General features: G+C 45.5%; 2 protein-coding genes across 19 annotated transcripts in view; one reads left to right on the top strand and one right to left on the bottom strand.

Moving 5' to 3' along the window:
* Positions 1-21,007, bottom strand: part of Slc10a7 (solute carrier family 10 (sodium/bile acid cotransporter family), member 7) — a 224,690-nt gene extending 203,683 nt beyond the window's left edge. For 9 of the 15 annotated variants that reach the window (XR_878921.2, XR_003947353.1, XR_387783.2 and 6 more), the window contains exons 1-3: positions 20,656-21,007; positions 14,662-14,744; positions 5,032-5,168 (exon numbers count right to left, since the gene is read on the bottom strand). Coding sequence is in view for 10 of the 15 variants with exons in the window: in XM_006531488.2 (XP_006531551.1) it covers positions 5,032-5,168; positions 14,662-14,744; positions 20,656-20,755 (320 nt within the window). In the remaining 5 variants the exon portion in view is untranslated. The remainder of the gene's footprint in view (positions 1-5,031; positions 5,169-14,661; positions 14,745-20,655) is intronic. The other 6 variants (NM_029736.2, NM_001282108.1, NM_001009981.2 and 3 more) reach the window with 3 other exon arrangements.
* Positions 21,008-21,401: 394 nt separating this feature from the next.
* On the top strand, positions 21,402-25,061 carry Rbmxl1 (RNA binding motif protein, X-linked like-1). Of its 4 annotated transcripts, none has more exons than NM_001252089.1 (2): positions 21,402-21,531; positions 23,513-25,061. In NM_001252089.1, the coding sequence occupies exon 2, from the start codon at positions 23,618-23,620 to the stop codon at positions 24,782-24,784; it is 1,167 nt and encodes a 388-aa protein (NP_001239018.1). In that variant the 5' UTR covers positions 21,402-21,531; positions 23,513-23,617; the 3' UTR covers positions 24,785-25,061. The 4 variants fall into 4 exon arrangements, with proteins under 4 accessions (NP_001239018.1, NP_033059.2, NP_001345904.1 ...); NM_009033.2 differs by having other exon boundaries at positions 23,467-25,061; NM_001358975.1 differs by lacking the exon at positions 21,402-21,531 and adding an exon at positions 21,762-22,427.
* Positions 25,062-25,868: the final 807 nt, after the last annotated feature.

Raw genomic sequence — 25,868 nt, 5'->3', positions numbered from 1 at the left:
ATAAGTCTCTTGGTGAAACATAAGCCTGGAGGTGACATCTAAAGATCAAGAGTGTGTGATAAAAGTGCAATTTTACAGTTACTTTTCATCTCAATAACACTCTCGTGCTGTAAGGTTACCCTGACCGGCTCCAATCACACTCCATGCTGAATTCTTTTTTATCCTATGTATGTGAGTACACTGCCGCTGTCTTCAGACACACCAGAACAGGGCATCAGACCCCATTACAGATGGTTGTGAGCCACCATGGGGTTGCTGGGAATTGAACTCAGGACCTCTGGAAGAACAGTCAGTGCTCTTAACCACTAAGCCATCTCTTCAGCCCCTCCATGGTGAATTCTAATATCCACTTTAAATTTGTTCTTATTAAATTATGTCCATATGCTCACGGTCAAGATAGTAAACATATTCTCTCAGTTGGTATAGGAAACACACTACACAACAGAACTATGGGCCGCAAGTCTGAGAACTAAAACCGAAAAACATTCCTTAGCGCAGCCTAACTAAGAGGAAGTTCACAGAGGACCCAGTGGACACAACACAGGCAGCAGAGGCCCAGGTGTCTGAGGCCAGCCTGGGCAACATAGTGAGACCTGTCCTCAAGATAAAATAAGAACAAGGGGATCTGGGAAGATTTGTCTTGTTTGATTAGTTGGCTGGTTTTTTTGAGACTTGGTCTGGCCTTCAATATAAATGTTTCTGCTAGGATGGGAGGGCATCCTGAAGGCCCAGGAAGCACACAGCTAGGTGGGGCAGTGTCCCAAAAGAAAGGCAACCTGAGGCATGGCAGCACAGCACAGCTCTGAGAGGATGCCTCCTCAGGAGAGGTGTTGCAGCTCCACGGGAGGGTATCCCACTCTAGGCTGAGGGACTCAGGCACTTGCTCGCCTCTTCACTTCTTCTCTTCAGTTTCTTTTCTTTTGACTTCTTCTGACAAGAGTCACACCAGGCAGAAAAATCTCATGAAAGAGATTTATTGGAGGCTCCAGGGTATGGAGGGACAAATCCAGGGATGACTGCCCTCTGCTCCCGGGAGCAGACCGCTGGGACCTGGACAAAGGAACGGTGCTTATATAGGATTTCTGAGGGGCAGAGCTTCTTAGGGCGGAGATTTCCAGAGTGAGGACTGATGGGACTTCAAGTCCTGATCTTGGGAAACTGAGGTACTGGTGGGTTTCCCACTCAGGGATTGATGGCTTTTTTCACCTCCTTTCCCCTGCATCAGACCCATGGGTTAGGGTGAGAAGTCCTTCCCGGGGGCAGCCTGCTTTTCCTGGGGTACCATCTCTGTAGAGCTGCTGGGGATAGGGGAAGCTGCAGAGGAGTTGCTGCCGCTGTGATCAGCTCCTATGGGATACCCTCCTGCAGTGTTTCACAAAAGCTGTAGACTGAGGTAGGAAAGGTGTCACTGTGGATAGCTCCTGAGGAGCAGCTTCTACGGAAGCAAGAAAGGTGGTGTATCCCCTTGAACGGATCCTGCAGGTCCTGTGACAGCTGCAGGCTGAGGTGTTGTGGTGCTGCCACTTTGAGAGATGCCGCCATTTTGACAGCTCCTGGGGAATATTTTACTGCCAAAGCCATAGGCTGGGGCAGGAAGGAGGGATCTGCCACCACTTTGATGGCTTTTGTGGGCCAGCAGTTTTGTGGTGCGCAGCTCAGGGACTATATTGAACTTACTACGTAACCCAAGATAACCTAAAATTCCCAATCCTCCTGCCTTAGCCTCGCTAGTATTATGCTAACAAAACATTACAAGTAGTTTTTTGGGTGGTGGTGGTGGTGGTGGTGTATCAAAACAGGATTTATTTGTGTAACCGTGGCTGTCCTGGAACTAGCTCTGTAGACCAAAACTTGAACTCCCAGAGGTCTGTCTGTCTCTGCCTCCTGAATATTAGGATTACAGGTGTGCACCACCACTGCCTGGCATATGCCTTATTATTAATGATAATCCCTGAGCTAGACTATAGAGCTCCAGAATTCATGCATTCTGTTTCTAGAAAGTCAGTTTCTCTCTGAATGTATCATGGGAGCTAGTTTCCACCTCATGATCTACTTGGAAATTTGGAGTAGTTTGTGACTCCATGTGCTACTTATAAAGAAGCTCACACTCGCGCACTACTGAGTGCTTCTACTGCCACTCTGCTCCTCACTTCTAGTCTCCTGTAATTCTGAGGTAGACTTTGTATTCCCTCAAGCTAACTGAACTGACTCATTTTTATTGTCAACTTCACACAAACTAAAGTCACCTTGGAAAAGGGAACCTCAATGGAGGAATTGGCCTATAGCATTGTCTGTGGGGCATCATCTTGATTACTAATTGATGTAGAAGAACCTAGCCCATCGTGGGCAGCACCATCCCTAGGCAAGTGGGCCCGCATTGAGTAGGAAAGGTTAAGTCAGAGAGCAGGCCAGTAAGCACATTCCTCTAACGCCTCTGCTTCGGTTCCTGCCTCCAGGTCCCTGACTTGAGCTGCCACTTTGACTTCCCTCAGTAACCAACTGTTACCTGAAAGTACAGGATCAAATAAACCCTTTCCTCACCAAGTTGCTACTGGTCATGGTGTTTATCACAGCAACAGAAGAACAAATCAGAACACAAAGACACCAGAGTTTCTACTTAAAGCCAGGACGCTAAGGGGGAACAAAGGGATGTAAGAAGAGATTTACCTAAATGATAGGCAGTAAGTTTGGGCTCACTTACCACCCTAGGGTGGGCGTGATGGGACCACCTGCTCTACCTAGCACACACATGACAAATGTTCCTTTCCTCATACAATATCCTCATGCCATGGACTGCTCTGTTCTGATGACCACCATTGATTCTTAATTCTCTCTGTTTAGCTCTCTCCCTTGAGTTCTCAGCTACAGCTTCAAGTCCAAGATTCTCCAGGTCTACTGAGCTGATCCTAAAGAAACTTTATGTCTCTCACAAATGCCTCATTATGAAGCCCTCTATTCTAAACATACACACATGCTGTTGAGTTTTAACTGATATGTATTATCATTAACCATAGATAGATAAATAGATAGATAAGCAGATACACAGAAGCACACATAAATAGCATATATATGTTGTATGTATTCAACTAGATTGGAAGTTTCCTAAAAAGAAATAAAACAACATCTTCCTACTTCTTCCATGCCCCATGGACAGCAGATGCTCAGTACCCAGAAGTACATCATTGCTCTGAAATGACATCGTTTTGTCACGTGACATTTTACCTCTCCCAGTGAAAGTGCACTCCTAATCCCCCTCTCTACTCCTGGCTCAGTCAATAAAGTTGCCTTGACCCTGCGGCTCAGTCCTGAAGTCCAATCTCCTGGTGACTGCTACAACTCCCAAGACAGAGGTCTTAAAAACTTATATTCGGTCCTTCCACATACATTTCTCTGCGGAACTCCCACATCCCACTAGCCTCCACACTACTTCCCAGTTTCAGCTCCCCTACCATCCACAGCACAGCCAGAAGATTTCCATACAAACAAGTCTCACAGCACAAGCTCCTTCCGTCCAGGCCTGCAGCTCCCAGGATAAAGTCTCCGCATTGCACTAAGGCTGGGAAGACTGCACATCCAGCCCCCGTGTGCCCGACACCTCCACATCTCATTGTCCTTCCAGCACAGAAGCAGGACCGGCCCACTGGGGTGCTTTGCTGGACTTACCTGAGACACTGCACACTTGTTTCTGCCTGGCTGCTTCCTTTACAGAGAACATTCTCCCCGAGAACTCTGGGGAGAAACCATTCCTCAGCAGCCTGCCACCCAACCCCCATGCTGCACTTTACCTCTGCAGCACTCATTTTTATTCTGTCCATCCTGACTGAGTCTCCCTACTGGGCCACTACACTTTTGCTTGCTATTCTTTCTCCAACATCTAGAATAATCCCTGGCACACAGTAGGGCTAAACAGGCCATGGGTGGAAAAATTTGATGCAGCAAACATCATTAAGTGATTAAAGTATGTCCTCATTTTATACAGAGAAAAGCAGGTCTAAACTATGAGATAATTTTACTAGCCACACATATGCCAGGGGTAGGATCAGAGGGCAACCTCTGAGCTCCGCGGTTCGTGTTTTAAGAAGCTAACACACGATGCCAAAGTGAGGTTAGTTTTAAACTATTTTAATTAATGTTTCAATTGCTAAATTCTTTTTTTTTTTTTTTTTTTTTGGTTTTTTGAGACAGGGTTTCTCTGTGTAGTCCTGCCTGTCCTGGAACTCACTGAGTAGACCAGGCTGGCCTCGAACTCAGAAATCCGCCTGCCTCTGCCTCCCGAGTGCTGGGATTAAAGGCGTGTCACCACGCCCAGCGCTAAATTCTTTTTATTAAACATGGTAACAATTTTTAGGAAAGAAAAGATTCTCATATAGCTGTTAAATCACCTATATCAACATAAATCAACCAAAACAAGTGAAAAGCTAAGTCTCTGTCCCACATATAAACTTTTATTATGCATTTTAAACGTAGACATTACATGTGCTTTAAAAGATACAGACAACCACGATAAGGCACCAGTTAACAGCCTATATTCCCATGCAGACATCTTCCAATGTTCCACTTCTGTGAAGGGGGTGGGGTGCACGTGTCTGCACATGCCCAGAGACCATAGGAGGATATTAGGTCTAATGTTCTCTCAGTCTCCACATGATTCCCTCAGGCAGTGTCTCTCACCGACCCTGGAACTGAGCTGATAGCCTGAGCACCTTCTGACCCTCCTGCCACTGCCTCCTCCAACCTCGGGGGACAGGCATCACTCTTCACCACTGAGCCATCTCCCTAGATCCTCTGCCACTCATTTAAATGCCCAGAAAGTGTCCATCCTGGCACCTTTAAAATTACCCAGAAGTCTACTTTGTTAAACAAGCCCCTCCTGAATCTCTGACAAAACACCATTGTTGTAACAGACAATGTTTAAAAAGTGGTCTCCTTTCCCGATAACATACAAGACCTTTCATTTATAGTTGCCATAGAAACAATGTCACTAGAGCTGCCCCATTAAAAAAAAATTCCCGTCAAAAGGTTTAAACATACCCTTTTAAAAGCCACTCGTTGATGGATGTGACTGATAAGAGCTGAAGAAAGAGCCATATTGCTGCTGGGAAGAAGGCAAGTGTGAAGATTTGGATGAAAAGATGCAGTCTCAGGTGCACCAGTGCGCTGGTCAGCTCCTGCAAGGGGAAGGAAGCAAAGGCCGAGGTCAGAACGCGCGGCAAAGGGAATGTGTGCAAAGCTACGGCACACACGTGAGCGTTCACTGCTGAACTGTTCCAATCTTAGCTCTTTACAGGCACAGGTATAACAGACGGGCTGGGCTATAAGGAAAAGCATGACGATGGCAACAAGATAGCTTTATATAAAATGTCCAAGCTATCTTATTTCCTTCAAATATATAACATGCTCTGACCTATACATTCCTGGTCATTCCGGTCAGTAAAGCATAAGCTAACTAGCATTACAGTGGAATAGGACCAAAGTCTGTTGATGCCATAAATAGAATATATGTCTATTACATTAAAAAATTCAGAAACTTCATAAGACTTAGCACATTTTAGCCAAGTATACTAATCTCTAGTCATTGTATGAAATTTATCAGATTTTCATTTGAGAAGATGTCACCAAATCTACAAATAATTTCTAAAAAATACTCTCTCCAATAACAGTTTATATTCCAAGGAGTTCCTCCCCTGATGAGCACTGACTGCAATTCTTTTGTGTGTGTGTGTGTGTGTGTGTGTGTGTGTGTGTGTGTGTGTGTGTGTATGTGTGTTTCGAGACAGGGTTTCTCTGTATAGCCCTGGCTGTCCTGGAAGTCACTTTGTAGACCAGGCTGGCCTCGAACTCAGAAATCCACCTGCCTCTGCCTCCCAAGTGCTGGGATTAAAGGCGTGCGACACCACGACCGGCTCTGACTACAATTCTTCGTCAAATTTTTTTTTGTGTGTGTGAAATGGCCAATGCCTGGAGCTAAGCTAAATGCATGCTATCTCATCCAATTCCCACAACAGCCCTGTGAGGTGAGCACCGCCCCTACTATACTGCTAAGGGGACTGAAACAGAACGAAGTGAAGAGCAGACCAAGGCCACTCCTGGTGCACTACCCATCAAATCTAGGTTTGCTTCTACCCTGGCAGCACAAGCTGCCCCACAAGGCTAAGAGATGTACATTCAAGCCTGGGCAATTTCATAGACAGAAAGGCACGCTAGGTTGCAGGCATCACTCACTTGGAGGAGTACTTGCCTGACATGCACAAGCCCTAAGTCTGATTCCCAGAACCACATAAACCAGGAATGATGATGGCACACACCTGCAATCCCAATACTTGGCAAGTTGAGGCAGAAGGACCAAAAGTCCCATGTCATTCTCAGCTATACAGTGACATGGAAGCTGACCTGGGCTATATGAGACACTGTCACAAAACCAAACCAAACCAAACAGAATAGAAGAAAAAACACATAGTAAACTTATTATGAGTCTCACAGCCAAAATTCATGGAATAATTAATGCTGCAATTCAAATATGTGTATGCACACACTCACGTGCGAACACGGATATATATATATATATGCATTTATATTTATATTATATGTTATTCTGCTGAAACCCAACACATTCAGAAAGTATGTAACGGCATGGTAACATACACTTTTAACCCCTGAAAAGAATTTAAAACTTGGAGACAGAAACAGAATGATCCTTATGATTTTTGAGGCCACCCTGGATTACAGAGTGAGCTCCAGGTTATCCAAAGCTACATAGTGAAACCCTGACTCAAAAAAACAAACAAACGAACAAATGAATGGATAGAAAGAAAAAGAGTAGAAAAGGCCTAGCCATTCTTAAAAAGTCAGACAGAAAACAAATAGGAGAAAGAAGCAGCAAGGGAGGGTCAGTAAGATGGCTCTGCAGATAAAAGGATTTATTTCCTGCACATGCCTGGTGACCTGAATTGGATCCCTAGAGTCACAATGGAAAGACAGAATCAACTTCCATAGTTGTCCTGACTTCCACAGGCATGCTCTGATGCACGCCCATCATATACAGGACAGTAGTAATAAAATACGTATCTTTGGATAAGACAGAAGGTTGCAAGTGATCATTGGGCATATTCAAAGATGCCACAGACTCACTCGTTTTCGTCTTCATGTTTCAAAATGTGCAGCAGACCCTCAGCCTCAAGGGCACTGTGACCTGATCAGTCTGTCTGTAAACAGTGGCTTGTGCAGACTCACCCACTGACTGCCTCAGTCACTTGTCCTTCAGCTCCCACCTCTACCTCCCTACCAGGAGTTGCACCTGTTCCTCCTTGGTCCAAGATGTATCTAAAAGCATGGATGGTTCTGGGAATCTGGGAGTGCCTAGCCTACCAGAACCACACTAGGTCCTTGGACGGACCGAAAAGAAAGCTAGGCATAGTCCAGTGAATCAGTCTTCAAAGTTACACTTTTACAAGGTCTGACACCAGCCCTTTACAGATGCTCACCACTTCTAAAAGCAGCTATGGTTCAGTGTGCTCAGAGGCTCCTGACAAAATGTCAGATAACTGACTTAAAAGATTATGGTAAGAAACTTTTAGCCAGAATGCAACAAGTAAAACATTTGCACAGATCTGTGACAGGTGTTTCAAAAAGAGTAAGTTGGGGATATACTGCAAGAATAATGCAATCTCTTGAACAAAATTTTGTTTCTGGGTACTAATTCTAAAGACAAGAGTGGGGCTGGAGGGCTGGTGAGATGGCTCAGTGGGTAAGAGCACCTGACTGCTCTTCCAAAGGTCTGGAGTTCAAATCCCAGCAACCACATGGTGGCTCACAACCATCCGTAACAAGATCTGATGCCCTCTTCTGGGGTGACTGAAGACAGCTACAGTGTACTTACATATAATAAATAAATAAATCTTTAAAAAAAAAAAAAGAGTGGGGCTGGAGAGATGGCTCAGCAGTTAGGAGCACTGAGTGCTCTTCCAGAGGTCCTGAGTTCAATTCCCAGCAACCACATGGTGGCTCACAACCATCTGTAATGGGGATCTGATGCTGTTCTGGTGTGTCTGAAGACAGCAACAGTGCGCTCACATTAAATAAATAAATAAATAAATAAATAAATAAATAAATAAATAAATAAAAGTTTGAAGAAAAACGACAAAAGTGGTTAGAAATATTCAATACATTATCTATTTATTTGCCAGATTGCTTGCTTGTTTGCTTGTTTGTTTGTTTTGAAACAAGGTCTCAAGTAGCTCAGGCTGGCCCCAAATTCTGTAAACAATCAGAACAAGTCCTGAATCCCCAGCCCCTGTCACTGAGTAACTTCAGGAGGTGAAGTTCTCCTGGAAGTAGTCACAGGAGGTATGCCTCCCTGCTCTGCTTCCTCACTGATGGAGACAAGCAGCCCCTGCCAAAGAGTCGCTCCCACACCACAATGATATCCAGCCTCACCACGGGCCAAGCAATGGAAGAAGCCAAGCACAGACTGAAGGCGATGAAATCGGGAGCCAAAAGAAATCAGTCTTCCCTTTAGATGGTGTATCCCGGGTGTCTGGCAGAGAGGTGTTTTTGTTTTTGTTTTTAAAAAAGCTAGCACATGTGAAATAGGCTATAGTCTACTGGTTGTCACGATCTATTTATTAACCGCGTTGAGGGGGATGAAGGAGGAGATCTCACACTCTACCACAGGCACAAGTTATGGAGGAAGCTGGCAACTTGTTCCTTCATTCAAGAAACGCTAAACGGGGCTCAGAGAGGGGCTCAGTAGGAGAGTCCCTGTCATTTATAGACAAGGCCTTGGGTTCCACTTCCTGGGCCCCCAACACCACCCCAGTGCAAGCACTGAGACCTGACTTGGATCCCCAAAACTCATCTTTAAAAAGCTGGGCATGCTATCATGAGCTTGTGCCCAGACTGAGAGAGAAAGGACAAGCAGACCCCTGGGGTGGCACTGACCAGCCAGTTTGGTGAGTTCCAGGCCAGTGGGACCTTGTCACAAAGTAAAGGGGGTGGGAGCTCAGAGACAACGGCTGAGGAATACCACCAGAAGTTGTCCTCTGGCCTACATACGCACACGAGGGCACACAAACATACATATGAACACATACATATAAAAACAAGGGAACAGAAAATATAGAGCATATAAGCCCTATAAACCCCCAAATACCATTATTTCATACTTACTTATGTAAATTTAAGGCCATATATTGGAATATACCACCATGATTCATTGAAAAATGGCTCTGTGGGGCAGTTTGTTTAGTTACACACAAGTCCACACTCCATAGCACACACTGCCGACAACAGGCCTCAGGGAGCAAGAGATACTTCAAACCAGGACTCGGACTAGACTGCAGAAATATGTTAATCACACACATCAATCCCTCGGCTAATAGAATTCCAAAGGTCATCCTCAGTTTAGAGAAATAAAGAAAACCAGTGCATTCTACCCAACTCGGGCCCAAGGTTAAATAAACTGGCCTTGCCACAATCCATTACAAGTTCTTTGACGCTGTAAGCTTGAAGTTGGATTCATGGACATGTGTCATTCAAGTATGAACATGTGCAGTGCCCAGCCCATACACAGGCATCCCCTATCACTTTCGACATTTTTTTCCTTTTTGAGACAGTCTCTCACTGAGCCTGGAGCTTGCCATTTGAGGTGGACGACACCCTGGAATCCAGGTGACTCTGTCCCACAGGGCCACCCCCAGCCTCTGCTTTGTGATGGTCTTCCATGATGTGAATGGCCTCCACACACACCCTGGTTGCGCAGAGCTGCCTGCCTCACTGTTTTCCCCAGCAGAAGGGGCTGAAGCCCAGATAAGCCTTTCCTCCCCTATGTTGTTCTGTCTGGAATTTTTGGTCACAGAGATGCAATAGTAACTACTACATTGGCTAAACATAAAGTTAGAGTCAAATTCATTGTACTTCAATATAACATTTCCAAAATTTCAACAGGTTTTCAAAAATTAGAAACCAACAGTTATAAAACTGATGATTTAGCTTGCATTAGCATAGTGTTAGCATTTTGCCTAAGCTCCGCCCCACAGTTACCTGGCCAGGTGTGCCTGACCCACTATAAAAGGGGCTGCTTGCAGTGCAGCCTCCCCGCTTCTTGCTCTTGCCTTCTTGCTCCTGCTCTGTCCTCTCACCCCTTCCCCTAGCCCCCATGTGCTCAGGGCCGGCCTCTAGTCCTCTATTTACTCTCTCTGCCTTTCACTGTCTCCACTACTCTCTCAACTCCTCTTCCATGCCCTGAGGAAACTCTAATCTATACTATACCGTCCTGTGGATGAACCCGTAAGGCACTCCCTTCCCCCACCCCTGACTACACGTCCACCAAAACATATTCCTCCTCTCCCTTATCTTTTTATCAACACAACACATAGAATCACCTATGCAAAATACTGGGCATGGTAAGTCGTGTGTGTGTGTGTGTGTGTGTGTGTGTGTGTGTGTGTGTGTGTGCGCGTGCGCGCGCATCTCCTAATACATGGAAGAAAGAGGTAAACAGGCAGATGCCTGGGGTGAACTTGGGTTCAGTGAGAAATTCTCCTTCAAAACCTAATGTGGAGAGCAACGGAGAACACCAGACATTGGCCCTGGCCTCCACATGCACATATGCCAACACACACACACACACACACACACACACACACACAAACACACACGTCTAACAAATATATACACACAAAATAAAATAAATAAATATATAAGCTAATTTTAGGCTGCACATCATTAAATCAATATACGAGTAACAGTCCATGAAATGTTCAATGTAAATCAAAGCTGAGTAGGACAAAGGCTTTCAGAAAGATGCAACTCACCATCTAAATGAACAAAAGCACACTGTTCTAGGACCAAATAATAGAGAAAATAATGATCATAAAATCATAGTCAATTTAGGATTATCAAGTAAAAAATAAGTTACAAACCACTACTTCCTACTTCCTAACTGTTGGACTGCCCATGAAAACTGCAGGGCTTAGATGGTCTAGCATTATACACTTTGAAAGTGACTGACTGCTGTACAGTTTGAAAGGGTCTTTGATAGAGGAAATGGCTTTGAAGGCTACTCAGATAGCACAATAAAGTACAGGATCAAAGCCTATCATCATTACATCCAAATTAGCTGGGTAAGGTCTAGGTGCTCACAAGTCAGTCCTTAGAGAGCCACCGATAGCTGTGACATTCCTCCTTCCTCTGCTCTTACAATGCACCAAGTTGGTTGCTTTACAGAATAACATTAAGTAAGAAGCTAAGGAGTAAGAGATGCGAAGTCTCTTGACAGATTTCCCATGGCATAAATAACAGCTGTAGCCACTAAATGGATACCAGGGGACATAGTAAGGGCAATGTCTCAGGCAGAGGACTTTTGTCAGGCAGCAGCTCCACAAAGCATTAACCATGGCCAAGAGGAAGACCCCAAAGTCATTTCCGGCCTGGACCGCAGAACAGCAAAGGCCATTTTGTATTCCCTGTGCCCACACTGAGAATCAATTGTGGAACTCGGGTGTTCACAGAAAAAGCCAATTCCCTCTAACAATGGTTACTTCTAACCAAGAACATTTCCAAAGGGCCTATAATTAACAGAATGGGAAAATACATCCTGTATCAGTTATCTTTAGGAAGGCAACCAATTAGCGAGAATATTTAGAATTGTTGGGATGAAATCTATCAGTTGTAAACATTACACACTAAGAATGTGTATATCAAAAAATGCAACCAATTAAAAGATTTATAGAAGCCCGATACCTTCAGAATGAAAAATTTGGTAGCATTCATCTCTCATGTTATTAACAAACAGCGTGACCAAAGAAGGAGGTACCTAAGTAACTTTAGTCGCTGAGTTTGTTTCCTATGGCTGTGATAAACACCATGCTCAGAAGCAGCTTGGGAGGGAAAGGGTTATCTCAGCTAGGCTTCCATGAAACTCAACTGGGAACCTCTAAGGCAGCATGGGAAAGCAGCTTACTGGCTTGCTCTTTTAGACCACCCATGCCCACCTGAGGTGACATAGCCACAGTGGGCTGGACCTTCCCACATTCAACCAGTAATCAAGAAATGCCCCCATAGACTTGCCCACAAGCAGTCTGATGGAGAAAATACTTGAAATAAGGTTCCTTCTTTCCAGATGACTCTAGGTTTATGTCAAGTCAACAAAAAGTGACCAGCAAAATCTTCAGTCAGACCACACCAAAACACTCCCTATGACCCCGCAGTGTTCCTGGGCACATACCAAAGGATTCCATGTCCTGGCACAGATGTGTTTGCAAATCTATATCCACGTCAGCAAGGACTGGGTCATAGGCACCATTATCTACATGCGTGCCACACTGGGACTTCTCAGTCAAAATACCAAACTATCAGAATACTGGGATGTGCTTGTCTAACAAGTAGTTCAGAGTTGTCAGAACAATATGACTAGATACCATAAGGTTTGTGTCACGTTGACACACAACGGCCATGAGCCTTAGGGACCTGAAGTCATATATATCCCTGAAGAGCCTTGGGGCACTCAAGCAGAGCAGGCGCACTGCAGCCTTCTCCAGTTTAGGAAAAAATATGAGATGGGTACATTAGTTCATTCCTGTAATAAGAACACATTCACACCGGGCAGTGGCTCACGCCTTTAATCCCAGCACTTGGGAGGCAGAGGCAGCTGGATTTCTGAGTTCAATGCCAGCCTGGTCTACAAAGTGAGTTCCAGGACAGCCAGAGCTATACAGAAAAACCCTCTCTCAAAAAAAAACTAAAAAAAAACAAAAAACAAAACCATATTCACAATATTCACAATTTATGTTTACATATACTACTGAAAAATAAACCTAATTTTTAAAAGAAAAAATATTTGATTTTTGGTTCTTGTTGTCTTATGTAGCTTGGGCTAACTTCAAACTCATCATAATTCCCTACCTCAGCATCCTAAATACAAGGTGTGGTGGTTTGAATGGCCCATAGGTGGGCTTTGAAGTTCCAAGTTTCAACTAAGCATGCCCAGTTAGCGCTCTGCCTCACAGCAGTTGTCTCAATATGTAAACTCTCAGCTACTGCACCAGCACCATGCCTGTCTGTCTGCTCCAGCACCATGCCTATCTGTCTGTCTGTCTGTCTGCCTGCCTGCTGCTCCAGCATAATAACTGTCTGTCTGTCTGTCTGTCTGCCTGTCTGCTGCTCTAGCACCATGTCTGTCTGTCTTTCTGACTACTGCTCCAGCACCTTGCCTGTCTGTCTGTCTGCTCCAGCACCATGACTGTCTGCTGCTCCAGCATCATGCCTGTCTGTCTTTCTGACTGCTACTACAGCACCTTGCCTGTCTGTCTGTCTGTCTGCTCCAGCACCATGCCTGTCTACTGCTCTAGCACCATACTTTCTGTCTGTCTGTCTGTCTGTCTGTCTGTCTGTCTGCTGCTCCAGCACCATGCCTATCTGTCTTGCCAAGTTCCTGACCTCACTGATAATGGACTCAGCCTCTGAAGCCAGAAGCAGCACCCACCCCCAGCTTACTTTTTTTTAATCAATGTACTTATTTACTTTACATCTTAAGCAAAGCTTTCCCTTTTCTTCTCGACTCCCAGTCCCCTCCCCTCTGCCCCTTCTTAGTTAGGGTTTTACTGCTGTGAACAGACACCATGACCAAGGCAACTCTTATAAGGACAACAATTAATTGGGGCTGGCTTACAGGTTCAGAGGTTTAGTCCCTTATCATCAAGGCAGGACCACGGTAGCATCCAGGCAGGCATGGTGCAGGAGGAGCTGAGAGTTCCACATCTTCATCTGCAGGCTGCCAGCGGAATACTGCAGAATACTTCCAGGCACCCACACCCACAGTGGCATACACACTCCAACAAGGCCACTCCCTGGACCAAGATTATACAAACCCACATGCATGCTCTTTGGTGGAGCTTGGGGAATCCTGTGGAAGAGGGGGTGGAAGGATTGAAGGAGCCAGAGGAATCAAGGACACCACAAGAAAACCTACAGAATCAAGTAACCTCAGGACTCAGAGACTGAACTGCCAACCAACCAGGGAGCCTGCACAGGACTGACCTAGGTCCTCTACACCTATGTTACAGTTGTGTCGCTTGGTATTCATGTGGGGCTCCTAACAGTGGGAGCAGGGGCTGTCACTGACTAAACTGCCTGCCTCTGGGACCCTTTCCCCACACTGAGCCGCTCATCTAGACTCTAGAGAAGAAGATGCACCTAGTCTTCCTGGAACTTGATATCCCAAGGGAGTTGAGATCCATGGGAGGCCACCTTTTCTGAAGAGAAAGGAAGAGTGGATGGGAGAGGGGGGACTAGAAAAAGAGGAGAAAGTGTGGGTTCAAGTCCCACCTCGTGTCTGACTCGAACCCACAAAAGGAGGGAGGGGAAACCGTAGAAGGCGTGTAAAGCTAATTAATCAATTAATTAATTAATTAAAATAAGAACTGGTCATCAAAAACAAAAACAAAAAACTCAACAACACAATGGTCATTCTAATCCACATCTTGGTCCTCCACCCTCCCATGAAGTCTCCTGCATGCAGACGCAGAGTGATGGTCCTGTCCCTATCCATGTCATCCTTGTCAGTGGAGCCTCCGTCAGCAGCCTCACTCAAGGCCCCTGGAACTTCAGCACTCAGAACAAGCTAACATTTCTGCACCGCTCCTCATGGGCCACAGGTGACAGTACCTCCGTTTTTAATGACAGTCCACTGTTGAAGAATATCGTTGCGACGGCAATGTAGGACACAGTTATCTCTGGCTTCAGTGGTCCTGAGAAGAGAGCAATGAGTTACTGTTAGAGTATCTGTAGCAGGTAAGTTGGTCTGAAAGAAGGCTCTCTAAGTGAGCAAAAATGACTTTCACCATTAGTGCTGTACCCTTGTGGCCCACTCCCCCCTGGGAAGCATCTTCCCTAAGATACTTCCCTACTGCAGAGAAGCTCTCAAGGTTAGCACCAAGGCTTTCTGGTTCAGCACATGATTCTCAAACCACAAGAATGAAAGCGCTCACCCAACAGACCATCCAGATGTCTAGCCACGCCAGGAAACCTGAGTGCCACAGTTCTGGTGGTCAGCCATGAAGATGGCATGATTCATAGAGACCAGGAATTCTGCTAGACATTCCTGGTAGGATAAAATAACGCCTGCAAACAAACTATCCTATCCAAAATTTCAACAGTGCCCAGGCTGGGAAGCTGGGATATACATTATGTGGCTCTCCTGTACTGGATTCCTAAAAATCTTATCCACACAGAATCTACGAGTGGGACCATATTTGGATACTAAGATTGGGTCTTACTGCAACAGAGTAGCTACCCAACAATTATGCTTGCTTGTGTGCTTGGCTTTACAGTACCAGGGGTAAAACTCAGGCTCTCTCTCACACAAGCACTCTACCACTGAGCAAGTAGGCAGGCAGCCTCAGTGTCTGGTATTCTAAAAGGGCTATTTGTATGCAGATACATAGTAAAGACAGGGCAAGGACTGGAATTATAATACCACACCCTTCAGAAGGCCAAAAGCAAGCACCACTGGCTACAAGAAGCAAAGAAAGCCACAGCCCCAGAGAACACCTTCTCTTTGGACTCTTGCCTACTGTGAGGGAGTAAATTTCTATCACTGTGGTGTATTTCTTAGGCAATGTGTTGCTAGACTAGTTTGCTTCAAGTGAAATAACAGGATCATATCATATATATGAATGATGTATGTGAGAGAGAGATAGGTATTTCACAATCATAGAATCCCAAGACCCTCTACCATTTCTATTGATATTTTCAGCATATGGATAGATGACCAAACTCTGAAAGAAATCACTATTTATTCATTCAACAAACACTTGTTAAGCCACCAATGTCTTAGATATTTATAAGGCAACAATGGGTAAAAAACAAACAATTCCTCAAACACTGTAATACCTATTTCCTATAGCTGGCATTAATACACAGCGTTTAACTGAGACTGGGGTAGCAGAGCTCCAAGAGACAAGCACGACAGGTATCCCACTTGTGACCATTGCACTGTTGTCCAAATCGTGAGCATATCTGTCTCAACAGTGTCCTGGCACAAACAACAACTAGGGAGGTCAGTTAAGGAGCAGATTTTAAAGGCAAAAAGTCTGACTCAGTTTAGAAGTAGATTGCTCCCAGAAATTCTATCTGAATTTTAAAAGTCATGTTATTTTTACTCCCATCCCCAGAGTCTCACTTTTTCTCAGACCCTATCCTTGTCCAGGCTGGCTCTGCCCAGTGGTGCCTCTAGAATTTCTAGTGAGGAAGAGTTGGACAGTCAGTGACATGGTTGCTAGCAAAAGACAGGGATGGCTCCAAAGACATATGGACGTAGTAACATGGCGTTGTTCCATTCAGTCATCCAATCTTGAATTTTCATTGTTTCAAATCCCAGAGACAAGTCACAATAACTTTTGTTATACTAGATGCAGATGGTAATTCTAAATCAAGAAATGTAGTGAGGCTATTCCAAGATAACTTACAGGTTACAGGTCAAGGAGAAAGGGAGATTGGATTAAAGAGACACACAGGCAGCTCTCTGGAACTCTTTAGGACTAGAGGTCACCCACGACAAAATAAAAGCTAGCTAGGCAAATACTTAAGAGGAATGAGCTGACACTAGGGTACAAATTTGTCACTTTCCAAACTAATAATTATATCTCCCAGGTCACCAAAACAATAAGATCCAGACCTTTATAAAGCTCAATAGTTGTTTTCCTTTACCTTTAAATAATTCAAATATGTAATAAACCCACTGACACAAAAACAGGCCCCTAAGAAAATGAACTCATTTTGACCTCTGTCTAGAAGCGGTTCTCTTTATTTTGTTGTTGCCATTTGCTTTTTGAGACAGTGTCTCTCAATAAGAGCTCTGTCTGTCTTGGAACTCATTCTGTAGACCAGGCTGGCCTGCAACTAAGAGATCTACCTGCCTCTGCCTCCAGGCATGGGATTAAAGGGGCGTGTCACCTGGCCTGCTTGCCCAGTCTTTTTAAAGGGAAGAAAGGAGGAACTCTTTTGTAATGCTAAAGAACTCCAGCAGCCCCAGAAGCCTCCTCAAGCTCACCTCCAAGCACCAACTAAAACAGTCTAAGGGGGCAGGGCATGCACATCAATCCCCTTCCAGGCGGCTTTACCAATTGACTGTGGCTTGGGGAGGGGACTGCAAAGGAGCAAGGAAGCTCCGGTACAGAGTCCCATCTACAAAGCTGGGTTCCATACACAACATCGAGAAAACAAAACAAAATGAACGAAAAAAGCCCAAGTTCAGTCATCAAAGCATGAAACTAAATAAGGTGCTGTAAGTATTTTATTAGTAAAATGAAAAGAACCAAATACTTCTCTTTAAAACGTTGGGGTAGGGGGTTGGGGGTAGACCTTTAATCCCAGCACTTGGGAGGCAGAGGCAGGTGGATTTCTGAGTTCAAGGCCAGCCTGGTCTACAGAGTGAGTTCCAGGACAGCCAGGGCTATACAGAGAAACCCTGGCTCAAAACAAACAAAAAACAAAAAAAAAAAAAAATTAAAAATAAATAAAAAGTAAAAGGGCAGAGGCTAGGCATAGAGATGCATATTTTTAATCCCAGCATTTAGGAGTCAGAGGCAGGTGTATCTCTATGAGTTTGGGGCTAGCCTGGGCTACACAACAAGTCCCAGGGCAGCCAGAGCTAAATTAAATGAGACACTGTTCGAAAATAATTAAATAAATAAATTAACTAAATTAAATAAAATAAAAGAACGTGTAGGAGCGTCTATTACTGTGTATGCATTTAAAAATTAGCATTCCTGGCCTGACAAGATGGGTTTTGCGGGTATAGGTGCTTGTCAATCCACAGAACCCACATAGGAGAGAACTGATTCCTACAAGTTGTTCTCCCACCTCCATATGCACCACACACACACACACACACACACAAAATTAATTAATTGATTAAACATCTTAAAATCACATTTCCAGCCAGGTGTGGTGGCACACAACTCCCTCTAATCTCAGCACTTGGGAGGCTGAAGCAGGCATATCTCTCTTGAGTTGAGGCCAGTTTGGTCTATACAGCAAGTTCCAGGTCAGCCAGGGGTCTAGAGAGACCCTGTCTCAATAAAACAAAAACAAAATTAAATCACCTTTCCATCATGCAGTAACTTCAAGAAGCGCTTTAGGGGACTATAAGAAGTACATGAGAGAAATATTTGCAGTGACCCTTCTACTCTAAATCTTCAGTTGTTGTTGTTTAGGGGTGTGCTGAAAGTGTGGCTCGAGATTGTTTTGAGTTTTGTTTTTATTGAACAGGCTTTACAGGTCAGACCACCAGTTGAAATGGTCACAGAATATAAAGCTCTCAACCAACCTAACAACCTACACAGAAAATTCCAGTCATTTGACTCTTCTTAAAGACAAGTAATTTTTATACAGGAAGAGCCCTAGAAGAAACACAGGAAGAGTTGTTGTCTAATATTTAGCTAATTAGAGTATAGAAATGTTTTTATTCCAGAGCCTTTTATCTCTTTATAGTGATCTCTCTCTCTCTCTTTCTCTCTCTCTGTTTTTACCAAAACTGTTATTATAGGTATTTGTCACTGTTATTATAAAAGAGAAAGCCCTGGTTTCCATTGTTCCCTAACTAACCTCTGATGTGGTCAGGCCTCAACATCTACAAAACCAGCACTGGGGGTTGGGGTGGGATGGGGGTGTGGTTATAGGTAGAACATGTGCTTAACATGTGTATGCCAAGACCCTGTGTTCATACCCCAATAATCTAACCAAAACATAAAGTGGCATGCTGATTTAAATTATTTTATAAGTTACTTCTAGCTGGAAATATTTATCCTGCTCCTACTTCTTAGATTTTTATTTATTTACTTGTTTGCTTATTGATTTATTTGTTTGGGGGTTTCCAGACAGAGTTTCTCTGTGTAGCCCTGGCTGTCCTCTGTAGACCAGGCTGGCCTTGAACTCAGAGATCTGCCTCCTGGTGCTGAGATTAAAGCTGTGCACCACCCCCACGAAGAAAAAAAAAGCCTATAATACTACCATAAGGATTGTTGGAAAATGAAACAGTATTTCTAAGACACAATAGTGTAAAAAAGTTCAATAAGCAGAATCCAAGGGAACAACTGAGCTCACAGAGTCCATCTTGTATCTGCCAGAACAAGAAACTCTAGGGAACTGATTCACCATCAGCAACCTTCCTGTCCACTCAGCACTGGGGAAGGCAAGGGAAAAGGCATTTGGCAAACCCAGACATGCGGGGCTATAGGCCACACACGTCAGCAGGAACTCCATCTCAATGCTGAGCAGAGATCTAGCCTCACTGTAACCAGTACAGTGGAGCATCGTAAGTAGCCTCAAAGACAGGAGCATGTCACTTCTCCCAGCTCCAGGAACAAGAGATTCCCCCTTCATTTGACTGAACTCAAAATCCCAACTTAACAGTTTCCCAAAGGCTCACAGAAAGGTTGTTTCTAAAACTAACTGGTAACTATACATACTCTATGTTGCATTTAAATTTTAAAATATGTTAAATTTAAAGGGGAAAAAATTAAATATAGAAAGCTTTCCTATCGAAATCACTGTTTAAATAATTCAATCCAAACGATTCCAGAAGTTACTCTAAATGGAGAAATTAGGGCTGGGGAAAGAAAAAACACTATTCAGAGAGATCATCCATTCACTTCTGTAAGGTTTTAATAACAAGGTAAAATTTCAAATATCTACATGGGCACCTCCTACTTGGGAAAGACTGTGTGTTCTTCTGTCCTTATTTGGGTCCATTGCATGGTTGATATATTCGATCTGCCAATAAACCTGGAACCTAACTCATGAGGTCAAAAACATATGAACTGAAGAAACTCAATTAATATCTATGAAAAGCAGAACAAGGTTGTCTGAAGGTGGGGGAGAGGGTATAAAACGCCAGTGACACGTCCCATGTTCCCACCAGTGTCCACAGGTCACATTACAAAGCTCCTACTATTCAGAGATTGGAGCGGAGGTTTTAACCCATCCACACTTCCCTGCCAAAACATACAGTGTGCATAGTCTAACACAGTCTGCAACTGTTGGACGGCTGCTGTAGTAACGGCAGCCCAGCAGCACACGGAAGTAGTGTCCCGTAAGGAAAGAGTGCAACGTGTCAGTACAATTGGGAGTTTTAGTCAGCAACTAAGGCACACTAAAAATTGAAGTTTGGAGCAAGGGTATCCTTTTTTCCTTTTTCTCCTATCCGCCGCTCCCGCCAATAATCTCCCCCAAACCCCTTTCTCTCCAACAGACTTTTTTTTGGGGGGGGGGGGCGGCAAAAGGGAGGAGTCGGAAATAGACTGGATAATGAGGTCTATTCCAGGATAGATAAAGAACTCCTGGCAACCTATAGTCCCTTGGGATGGGATGCTACTAAGAACGAGAGGAGTAACTTTCAGTTTCTGTACCCTCACTCCGGCACTGAGCAGAAGTCATTGATTGCCCGCAGAAAAGGCAACCTGCACTCCCACTCCCCTGCCCCATTCCTAATTCCCTCCTGGGCTAGCAAGTGAGAAGAACCTGCTAAAAGCCCCCCTCTCTCCCGCTGCGAGACAGAGGGCTGTGCCGCAGCCAGGGCGGCCGCTCCTCCCGGGGACTCGCCGACGAGTTCAGAAGTGGGAGCCGGCGCGCTGCAGCCGGCGGAGGTGCGGCACTTACCCCCGTTCACTCCGACCGACGGCTCGAGCTTAGCGGCGCCGATCGCCACCACTATCCCGACCATGAACCATTCTTTCCTCGCCCTCTCCAGCAGCCTCATATTTGTTAGGGCGGGTGGGTTTTGTTTATTTGTTTGGCTGGCTTGCTTTCCAAACTGCGATCCCTAAATCCCCGGGGCGTCTCCACACTTTCCTCGATCCCTCCAGACATGCAGCAGAGCAAGTCAAATTGCCACTCGTAAACTAAAGACCGAGGGGTGGCTCGGGCGGCTCCGAGGCGGGCTGGGAGTAGTAGTACCCAGTGACAGGAAAGCCTCGCTGAGCGCCGCCATCACTACCACGCACCTCAGAATAGACGCGCCCACCCGCCGAGGACCAGGGCGCAGGGGACGTAAAACGGAGGCACACCAGGAGCACGCAAGTGAGACGAGTCACGGGCTGCACTAACAGGACCCGCCGCCGTGCATACACGGCCAAGCTTGGGGAGGCCCGCAGTGGGAGAGAGGGATGAGGCGCCCCAGACGCCCAGCCTCATCATGGGTGTCGCTGCAGTAAAGCTATATTGACGGCGGCCCGAGCCCCGAGACATGCCTTGCAGAGAGCGTCTCTCACTCTGCCCTGAGCCCGAGAGACCCGCGGCGTGCGCTGGGCCGGTACCGGGCTGCGCCGTGGCGGCGGCTGCGCGCGCCAATGCCTGCTATGTCTATGCGCGTATACTCGAGACATTACGGCGACGACCGACGTCGCGTTGACGTTGCGCGGGGGGAGGGGAAGCCATTCGCGGCCTCTGGTTCTCGGCGGGAGCGGCGGCGGCAGACGCGTGTGGCGACCGGCGCGGGAAAGCGGCTTCCTAGTTAGGGAAGCGTTAGCCCCGTGGGTAGGTTGAAAATCGGTGGCCGAGCAGACGTCCGGGACGGCAGGCCCCCCGCCTTCCCGCAGCGGCGGCGGCGGGAAGGCGGGGAAGGCGGGCTGGGCCTTCCCGCCAGGTCGGTGGCCTGCCCGGGCCTTTCTGCCCGACCGCCTCCGCGGCCAAAACCCGCCTCGGGAGTGGGGAGGACGGCCGGGATGGGGCAAATCTTCCCTGGGGGGCGGTGAGAGAGCGACCCAGGCTCCTCCCCACCCGTGTGCCGCGCGTGGGCGGGCGATTCCGGAGGCCGCGTGGTGCGGGCCTTTGCCTGACCCCGAACCACTAAAGCAACAGGACAACTGAGAGGGGGCCAGGAACTCAGAACAAAAGCAGTGAGGGCCAGATCCAGGGTGGAGGGTCTGATGTCCGCCCCCTCCCCCAACCCTCGGTTTCTTGCATTGCATTTTGGCGAATCTATGACATAGTTTCACGAATGGTCTTCCGAGCATCAACCCTTCCTCTTTATGCACCCAAAGAAAGAAAGGAACAAAGTATTGTGGGACATTTTGAAGCAGCCTGGTATCAGCTACTTGAATAGTTTACTATGGAACGTAACGTTCGAAAGGGATTGTACCAGACTTTCATTCTGAATGCATTCAAAGCTTGAAAGAGACTCGGCGTGCAATTTGCTCTATTTAACTTTATCTTGCTGACATGACTCGCTATCCAAAAACTAAGCTGCTTTAAGCAGTTGTGCTATCAGTTCTCAGTTGCACAGCCCCCACTGCTCGGTAATTACGCATCAGGCAGCATGAAGAAAAGCTAATCTCAAGATAAAAAGAACTTAATAGGGAGACATTAAACAATTTACCAGGCAAAAGAAGTACATGAAATGTGATAAAGGCTTATTATAAGACAGTCACAAGGTAAGTGGAGTTCTAGGAAGTAAAATTTATAACATAATTTTCTTCAGTAATTTTGCTTGGTTCAAAAGGAAAAAAAAATCTGCCTCAGTCATCGAATACTCAAAAGGTCATCACAGATAGTGCTGCTTAAGTAAGGCTGCTCACAGAGTCTTTCTAGAGATTTTGACCTGTTTAGAACAAAATCTTAATTCATAGAATATTTTAACCGTAGTTTTGTGAATTGTATTGTCAAGGACTGTATTAGTTTGCTAGGGCTGCTATAACAAATAGTCCCCTCCCCGAGTTAGCTATACTCAGACAATAGACATGTTGTTTTACTGTTGCAGAATAAGGAAATCCAAAATGGAGATATTGGAGGGCCATGTGTTCTAAAGGCTCTTTCCAGCTTCTTGTGGCTGTTAATATTCCCTGGCTTCCTTGATTTAGGTTCTGATGCTCCAGTCTCGACCTGGTTAGGCATCACATCTCCCTCCATATGTTTCAAGTGGCTGCTCTCTGCATCCTTGAGCATTCATTACCTTTTTTCTGTGTGTATCTTTAAAAGATACTTGTCCTTGGATTTAAAGCCTAACCAGATAGTCCAGAATAATGGGTCATATTCATTTAGATTAAGTTTATGAGCCTATATCCTTTCTCCAACTTAACTGGAGTACCATCCCCTGTAAAAGACACGTTTTCCCATGACCTCAGAAGGTGACTTGTAGAAATCAGATGTTGATAGGTATGAAAAGCTGCAGTTCTTCTGAATGTCATACAAAGGTGTGCAGGTGGAGTGTAAGCACCACGTAGGGTGGAGAGAGGAACTAGATTGAGATATCTATAAGCCAAAGTAGTCTAAGAATTACTGACAACCACTGGAAGCTAGGAGGGAGTCATGGTACAGATTTTTGTTAAGGCTTCTGATAGAAACTTACCTTCATACTTCGTGACTTCCTGAACTGTAAGAAAATCAATGTTTTATAACACACCTCCCACCCCCAGCCCTTTCGCAATGCATTGTTACAGCAGCCTGAGGAAACTAATACAATAATATTCACAGGTGCTCGTGTGCAGTAGTCCTAGTGGCTTTTCTGTTCTGTTCTGAGACCCAGCAGCTGTCACCGGTGAGCTACTTGGAAGGCCGATTTGGCGAGCTTGTAGGAGGAGCTTGAGACCTTCACGTCCCCTCCGACTCTCAGCTGGAAGGCAAGATGGTTGAAGCAGATCGCCCAGGAAAGCTCTTCATTGGTGGGCTTAATACAGAAACAAATGAGAAAGCCCTTGAAGCAGTATTTGGCAAGTATGGACGAATAGTGGAAATACTTTTGATGAAAGACCGGGAAACCAACAAATCAAGAGGATTTGCTTTTGTTACCTTCGAAAGCCCAGCAGATGCTAAAGATGCAGCTAGAGATATGAATGGAAAGTCCTTGGATGGAAAAGCCATCAAGGTGGAGCAAGCTACCAAACCATCTTTTGAAAGTGGCAGGCGTGGACCACCTCCACCTCCAAGAAGCAGGGGCCCTCCCAGAGGTCTTCGAGGAGGAAGTGGAGGAACTAGGGGACCCCCTTCACGTGGAGGATACATGGATGATGGTGGTTATTCCATGAACTTTAACATGAGTTCTTCCAGGGGACCACTTCCAGTAAAGAGAGGACCACCACCACGAAGCGGGGGTCCCCCTCCTAAAAGATCAACACCTTCCGGACCAGTTCGAAGCAGCAGTGGAATGGGCGGAAGAACACCAGTGTCCCGTGGAAGAGATAGCTACGGGGGTCCACCACGAAGGGAACCCCTGCCATCTCGCAGAGATGTTTATTTGTCCCCAAGAGATGATGGATATTCTACAAAAGATAGCTATTCAAGCAGAGATTACCCAAGCTCCCGAGACACCAGAGATTATGCACCGCCACCAAGAGATTATACTTACCGTGATTACAGTCATTCCAGTTCCCGTGATGACTATCCATCAAGAGGCTACGGTGATAGAGATGGATATGGTCGGGATCGTGACTATTCAGATCATCCAAGTGGAGGTTCCTACAGAGATTCATATGAGAGTTATGGAAACTCACGCAGTGCACCCCCTACACGAGGGCCACCACCATCTTATGGAGGAAGCAGTCGCTATGATGATTACAGCAGCTCACGTGATGGCTACGGTGGAAGTCGAGACAGTTACTCAAGCAGCAGAAGTGATCTCTACTCAAGTGGCCGTGATCGAGTTGGCAGACAAGAACGAGGGCTTCCCCCTTCTATGGAAAGGGGGTACCCTCCTCCACGTGATTCCTACAGCAGTTCAAGCCGAGGAGCGCCAAGAGGAGGTGGCCGTGGAGGGAGCCGATCTGATAGAGGGGGAGGCAGAAGCAGATATTAGAAACAAATAAGACTTTGGATCAAGGTCTCCATGCAAAGAAACAAAGGATGGAAAGTCTTCTGTCATAACTACCCAAGGACTACTAAAAGAAAAGTTGTGTTACCTTTTTAAATTTTCTGTTTTAAGTTTCCCTTCATTTTTGTGTTCTTGTGAAGAAAAAGTAAAACATGATTAATTTTGATATTATGAATTGCTTTCAACAAGCAAATGTTAAATGTGTAAGACTTGACTTGTACTAGTGTTGTAATTTTCCAAGTAAAAGTGTTCCTAAAGGCAATTTTCTGTCTTGATTTCTCCCCCCCACCCCCAATAAATGAGGTCAGCAATTTTAAGAGCTTTGAGGAACAATCTAGATAGTATTTGGTCCCTGGAAAATTCATTCAGCCTTCCAATACAGGTAAGCTAATTCTAGTAGAGGGTGGTAGTGGTGTGTTACTTTTAGGATCTCAGGGTGTCCTCTAACTCAAGGCTGTCAAAATCTGAGGTGAGGTACCTAGAAAAAGCTGCTCACCAAGAAACAAGAAAGGAAATGCATAAAGCTAACTTATTTCTCTCTTTTTCAAAAGCATTCCCTTTCCCTCGCGGTTGGACTTTGTTTCTTTTTTATTATTATTATTCTTTGATACAGGGTTTTTCTGTGTAGCCTTGGTCACCCTAGAATTCACTCTGTAGACTAGGTTGGCCTTGAAGTAGATCCACCTGAACTAAATCCTGAGTGCTGAAGTTAAGCACGTGGCCCACCATGCCCAACTTCTCCATATTAGGTGTTGTTTATTTTTTTAATAATTTATTTTATGTGTATTGGTAACTGCAAATGTGTTGGATCCCCTGGAACTGGGATTACAGATGGTTGTGAGCTGCCATGTGGGTGCTGGAAATTGGGTGCTCTTAACCACCTCCAGCCTCCCAATGTCTGTCTGTCTGTCTGTCTGTGTGTGCGTGCGTGTGTGCGCATCCGCGCGCAAGTTTATGTACACAACTTGTGTGTAGGTGCTTGTGGAAACCAGAAAAGGGGTGATAGAGTTTTACTCCATAGCCTGGGCTGGCTTCAGTGATCCTCCTGCCACATCTCCCCAGGGCTAAT

Source organism: Mus musculus, chromosome 8 (assembly GCF_000001635.26).
Source record: "Mus musculus strain C57BL/6J chromosome 8, GRCm38.p6 C57BL/6J".
Lineage (NCBI taxonomy): Eukaryota > Metazoa > Chordata > Mammalia > Rodentia > Muridae > Mus > Mus musculus.
The sequence above is the reverse complement of the archived record's forward strand: the minus strand, read 5'-3'. Positions and strand labels throughout refer to the sequence as shown.